Source organism: Castanea sativa, chromosome 2 (genome assembly GCF_040712315.1).
Source record: "Castanea sativa cultivar Marrone di Chiusa Pesio chromosome 2, ASM4071231v1".
Taxonomy (NCBI): domain Eukaryota; kingdom Viridiplantae; phylum Streptophyta; class Magnoliopsida; order Fagales; family Fagaceae; genus Castanea; species Castanea sativa.
This window is the reverse complement of record NC_134014.1, coordinates 8,565,302-8,571,740: the sequence shown is the minus strand read 5'-3', so window position 1 is coordinate 8,571,740 and position 6,439 is coordinate 8,565,302. Positions and strand designations below refer to the sequence as shown.

Sequence of the window (6,439 nt, the reverse complement as noted above, 5' to 3'; positions counted from 1 at the left end):
AAAAAAACTAAAAATGTTATTCAATAGAAAGCAAATTACAAGGAAACAAAAAAGACAACCTCCCTATAGCTAATTTATGAGCAGCCATATTTGCCTCACGATAAACTCAACTAAAAGAAATTGAAACTAGCGAGGAACATGCCACATAGATAGCCTCTACAAAATGGTTTTAGTCCCCAGGGAATACTGTCCTTAGTAGATGAGAGGGAATCTATACATGTGTTAGAATCACTTTCTATGATTACTCTTTTATTTCATCAGCAAGCATACAATCTCATTAGCAATGTTATGGGCACTTTGTCTTGTAGCTTATTATGATGCTTCACATCAGCAAACCTACACTCTTTTAACAACAACATTAACTTCATCAATCTCATCCACAAAAGCTTTGAGATTGTTATAGGAAGAACCAGCTTCTTTGGCAGACTTCATAGCCAACTCCTTCCATTTCTTGGCATTCCTTTTAATTGCTTCCCTTCTTTCTCCATCTCCCACAACCAATTCCAAGCATCTCTTAATCTCATCACCTTCAACAATCCCATCCTTATTCACTGTCACCCTCACTCCTATCTTCCACACATCTTCAATTAGCTTCGCATTTGTCCCTTGATCGGACCACTGTGGAAATGCTACCATTGGCACCCCTAAAACCAAACTCTCCAAAGTTGAATTCCACCCACAATGTGTCATAAAGCATCCTAGTGAAGGATGTGTCAAAACCTCCACTTGGGAACACCATGGCACTATCATTCCCATTTGATCCAATTCTTCTCTACAACTCAACTTCTCTTCTTCTCCATTTTCCTTAGCTCTTATGACCCACAAGAAGGGCCTCCCAAAATCCAACAATCCACGTGCAATTTCCTCCATTTGTTGCTTTTTTAACACCAATAAGCTTCCAAATGAAACATAAATGACCGATGATTCGGACTTCGAGTTGAGCCATTTGATGTAATTTTTGGAGCCATTAGATAGATCTCTTCCACCCAAAATAGTATATGGAACTAGCGGTCCAACTGCAACCAAATTATGTTTTTTGAGTGCTTTTAAAGCCTCGGGCTCTAGTTCATCAAAGGTATTTACAAGAATTCTAGGATTGCTCTCCTTTTCAAGCGCTTCAAGTTGGGCTTGGAATTTAGGTTGTACAAGAGCATATGGGTTTGAAGCAAGCAAGAAGGAGGGAAGGTCACGAGTAGCAAGTAATGGCAAACCCGGTAGCTGTATCGAACAGGAGGGCCGGTCATCACTGTCGTTCCCAATAATATCGGCAAAACCATTGTAGTAGTAGTAGTATATGTCGAAAACCATTGCAGGCTGAATCCAAAGAAGGGCGAAAGGAAGATGATGCTCACGAGCCACATCAGCAGCCCAAGGTAGAAGCATCGTGTAGACTATGCACTGTTTATTGGTAGTGGAGACAATGAGGTCAGTGAGAGCTTTAGAGCCATTGCGCTTGAGCTGATTCAATTGTTTTTCAGCATCGTCCATAGGTACAACTTCGTCATCATAGCCGTCAGAGAAGGTGGCGAACGACAAGTTGTCAGTAGGAGGGCTTTTGATCATGCCTCGATGGTGGGCGCCAACGGTGGTGAAGAATGTGACATGCACTCCCAAGCGAATGAGGCGTTCTGCAAATTGGAAGGCAGGGTTTATATGGCCTTGCGCAGGAAATGTGACTATGATAAATTGGCTCTGCTGTTGCTTCAACATGATTATTTGATATTTGATATGGGTTGTGAATAGTCTAAACAAAAACAGAATAGTTGTTTTGTACTTTAGATCTGTGAGATTTATATAGAAGGACCAAAGCATGTGAGGATGGGCACGACTTAAAAATGGAGCAAATTTTTTTTGGCTTTTAAGTCAACTTTCTTAGGATCGTACACAGGATAAACTATATATAATTGAGAAAAAGTAATGGATGAATTATAGAAAAGTGACAGGTAATCACTTTTAATGTAAAATAATTATGTGAAATTTTTTGTAGTATTAACAATTAGGCACTCAAGTGGACTGGGTAAGAGTATTTAATGACGTTTGCCATGACGATTTGGAGAAGGTGGGGCTTTGTGATTTAATTTATTCTTCTTGATGTTTTCATTATAAACGACAAGGACTAGTTGGTCTGACAAAAACAATCCAATGGATGCAAATTTCAATAGGAATGAATGATCCGTCCAACTTGTTTCTCCTGGATGCATGCGTCTAAAGCTCTAGTTTCTGCGTGGGCCCCAATACCTAAAGCATTAGTTTTCTTCACCCGATGGGCGATGGCGTCGTGTTTGACCTGGCATTGTATTGGGCAAGAGCTTGAGCCTTTGAGGCCGAATGGAAGCAGTGAAAGGCTTTAAAAACATTTTGGATAAATTTCATTAACAACCTTTGAGATTTGGAGTATTACCAAGCACATCTAAAGGTTTTAAAAAACGACCAATTTGGTCTTTAGTCACTAACACCATCTGTACACCGTTTTATTATTATTATTTTTTTAAAATCCTTTTCTTCTTCTCACCCTTCACACCAAGCTCTCCCTTCTCTCTATCTGTCCGATCTCGAGCTTTCTCCAGAAACCAAACACTTGACCATGGCCGAGCCTCCATGACTCTATCTTTGATCAACCTAAGTCTAAGCCTCCTCAACCATTAACTCTCCTCACTGAAAATCACTCTCTTCTCTTTTCGATTTGACCGATCTAAATAGAATAGAGCCTCCATGCTCCTCCACGATGAACCTGAGCTAACATCCAGTGGCAGTTCCAAGAATTTTTTCCAGGGTGTTCCTAAAACTTTTTCTCAGGATTTTTTTTTTGAGTACGTGGTTTTCTTATCAAATATTTGTCCATAATTCTAGCAAAAGAATAAACAATAAACTATAAGTTCATTTGAAATATTAATAAAATTATTAATTATTGTTGTTTAGTTGTTTCATTAATTTGTTTGTCTTTTATAAACTATAGTTTGTTATATTGTTGTTTCATTAATTATAAAATTATTAATTGTTGTTTAGTCTAACATAATTTAATTTGTTTGTCTTTTATAATGTATTGGTTAATTATACTGCTTTAATTATTGTTGTTTAGCGTAACAATAAACTATATTGCTTTAATTTGTTTGTCATTAATTATACTACTTTAAATTGTTATATTGTTTAGCCTCATGTGCATATTATACTAAAAGAGCCAGCCATGTGCACATTACACATCCTACGTGAGCAGCACAATAATTAAAGCAGTGTAATTCGGCCCCATGTGCCCATCTACCCCACCCCACTCAACAGACAAGCACAAGCCTCATGCCTGATGCCCCCAATCATAATAGCCAGCTGCCAATTAGAAAATTTCACAATCACAAATCACAATACACATTACACTAAAAGACAGTCAATATCTCACCAACACCAACACCAATACCAACACACACTGACCAACACCAACATATAAGAATAAGATAAAGCCAAATTTAAAAAGTCAAAAAACATGCAAAAAAAAAAAAATATTAATGAAGCTAAAGAGACAAGAGTAAAGGTTCGGCTAGCCATTCAGCCAATGACCAATCACATACTCAGAGTCACAATTCAAAAGAGAGAGAGAGTTACTGAGTTAGACTATTAAAGAATAAAGAGAGAGACTCTCTTCATTAATTTCATTTCAGATTCAGATAAAGAGAGAGAGAGAGTCTGAGAGAAAAAGAGAGAGAAATACCTTGAGGGAGGGAGCTCGAGCACTAAGCATCGAGCACCGGAGCAGCTCTGTGATCCCGATCTGCGATTTGTGAGATTGCGATCTGCGATGAGGGGCGATCTACGATGAGCAACGACGACGACGAAGACGAGCGAGCTACAGCGACAACAAGTGAGATGCGAGCGACGTGACCGTGGGTTTGGTTTGCTCTGTATTGGGGTTTGAGGTTTGGTCTGCTTTGTCTGTATTGAGGTTTGGTTTGCTCTACGAGTGACGTGACCGTGGGTTTGATTTCTGTTTTAGTGATTTGCTTTGTATTGGGGTTTTTTTTTTTTTTTTTTTTTTTGAGAATCTATGGGTTTGCTACCTCTGTAATCTGTTAGGCTTGTTGTGGGCTTGCCGTGGGCATTGTCTCTGTTACAATTTTTTTTTTCTTTTAGATTTTAGTTCAAAAATTTTTTTTGGGCTTTTTTTATTTGCTTGAAAGTAGAACAAATATTTTTTTAAAAAAAAATTTGAGGGTGTTCCTAATTTTGATTGAGGGTGTTCCTAATTTTTTTTAAGGGTAAACAAATAAAAAAAATTAATTAATTATATATATATAAATTTCAATTCAGGGTGTTCCTGGGAACGCCTTGAGTATAACATTGCACCGCCATTGCCAACGCCACCACAAAGATGGCCTCCCATCTCTCATCTCACTTTTCTCTCTAAAACTCGAGACCAACAAACATCTTCTCCTTATCTGATTCTCATTCCCTCAAAACCTTAAACCCACTCTTCGATCTATAAGCTAGAGGCTCCTAAACGACGTGTGGATTTTGGTATGGGTCGGCGTTGGAGTCTCTCCCCTCTCTCTCTCGTGGTCTTTGCAGCAGCACCATGATGTGGGTAAGTGGTGATTCATGGGTTTTGGTGTGGATCAACATTGAAGGGTTTGAGTTTTCTCTCTAGTGGTGTTTATGGTGGTGTCGTGGTGTGGGTTACGGATGGTTAGGTTTCAATTGGCAGTGGTGGGTTTTCTGTGGGGGTGGTTAGTGGTGGATGGTCATAAAGCCACAGAGAGGAGCAAAATTTTTTTGTTGCTGAGGCTTATGAATTTGGGGGTTTTCTTAAGATGATGTTTTGATTGATTGGGTTTTGGTTTTATATTATGATTTTGAGTTGAGAGGCTGATATTTTGTCACAGTTCTTGATTCTTGATTACATGTTCCATGGTTTGTGTTTAAATTTGTTTTGTTTTCCTCCTCATTCAATGAAAGTGAGTTTTGATGGTTGGTTTCATTCAAGCATTTTTTTTTTTTTTTACTGAGAAAGTTCATGTGCTTCCTATAGAGGTTTTTTAATCAAAGTCAGAGAAATAGGAAAGAGAGAGAGATAGAGTTAGAGAAAGGGATATGAGGTTTGGGCTAATGCCAAAACGGTGCACAGACGGTGTTAGTGGCTAAGGAACAAATTGATCACTTTTTAAAACCTTTGGATGTGCTTGGTAATACCCCAAACCTCAGGGGTAGTTAGTGAAATTAGCCAAATATTTTTAAAGCCCATGATTTAAGCATTAGCATTTGGTATTTAGAATCTACCTTATTTTACCATTTTAAAAAATATTTTATTTATTATACTATATTTTTTAACAATATACTTAACATCTCAACTTTTATTTTACCATACAATACATTAAAATATATAATACTAGCATTATGCTTGTGTGATGCATGGCTTAATCAAAATTTATATATAAATAATTTTTTTATTAATTTACTTAAAATAAATAATAAAAACAAATGAATATTTTACTTTTAAGTTACATAATTAATATAAGTTGTGTGAGACTAAGATATCATAAATGCATATATATATATATATATATATATAAAATTGAATGGAAGATGGTAGAGGTACCTAATATATATATATATATATATATATATATATATATATATATATATATAATGATTTTCAAGAATATATTGAACTTTAAGGCTCAATTAATCACATATATTTAAATGGAAATCCCTTGAATTCAATAGTTAAAAACTATCCAAAACAATAATTGAAATCATGTTTAAGTGAAACCTCAATTCAATAATTAAGAATAATCTAAATTATTAAACATTTAAAAATTTGAAGTACAGAGAGACTTACATGAGAATTTAATTTTTTTTCTTGAAAGCATGGAAGAAGGCATTGAAACTTGAGTGAGTTTCACCCTACCAAGTTTAAGTTTAAATTCAAAGTTTAAGTTTTGTGCATTGCATGCTACATGTGTGTGTATATGCATGAAAAATGATATGAATTTAACATTTATTGTAGAAAAGATGTGGTGTAGTCTTACCTCTGTCTAGCTAATTCTTGTTATAATCCCTCTGTGTAGCGTGTGTATATGCATGAAAAATGATCTAAATTTAACATTTATTGTAAAAAAGAGGTGGTGTATTCTTACCCATGTTTAGCTAATTCTTGTTATAATCCCTCCGTGCAGCATGTGTATATGCATGAAAAATGATCTGAATTTAACATTTATTGTAGAAAAGAGGTGGTGTAATCTTACCTCTGTCTAGCTAATTCTTGTTATAATACCTCTGTGTAGCGTGTGTATATGCATGAAAAATTATCTAAATTTAACATTTATTGTAAAAAAGAGGTGGTGTAGTCTTACCCATGTCTAGCTAATTATTGTTATAATCCCTCCGTGTAGCATGTGTATATGCATGAAAAATGATCTGAATTTAACATTTATTGTAGAAAAGAGGTGGTGTA

The 6,439-nt window shown here is 35.9% G+C and overlaps 1 protein-coding gene across 1 annotated transcript; it reads right to left on the bottom strand.

The window, feature by feature from the left end:
• On the bottom strand, positions 1-1,850 carry LOC142623852 (crocetin glucosyltransferase, chloroplastic-like). Its single transcript, XM_075797324.1, has one exon. It carries the CDS (start codon positions 1,810-1,812, stop codon positions 337-339), a length of 1,476 nt encoding a protein of 491 aa, XP_075653439.1. The 5' UTR covers positions 1,813-1,850; the 3' UTR covers positions 1-336.
• Positions 1,851-6,439: the final 4,589 nt, after the last annotated feature.

What these genes read in the sequence shown, in the direction of transcription:
- LOC142623852 (XM_075797324.1), bottom strand. Translation starts at nt 1,812, where the DNA reads ATGCTTTGGTCCTTCTATATAAATCTCACAGATCTAAAGTACAAAACA.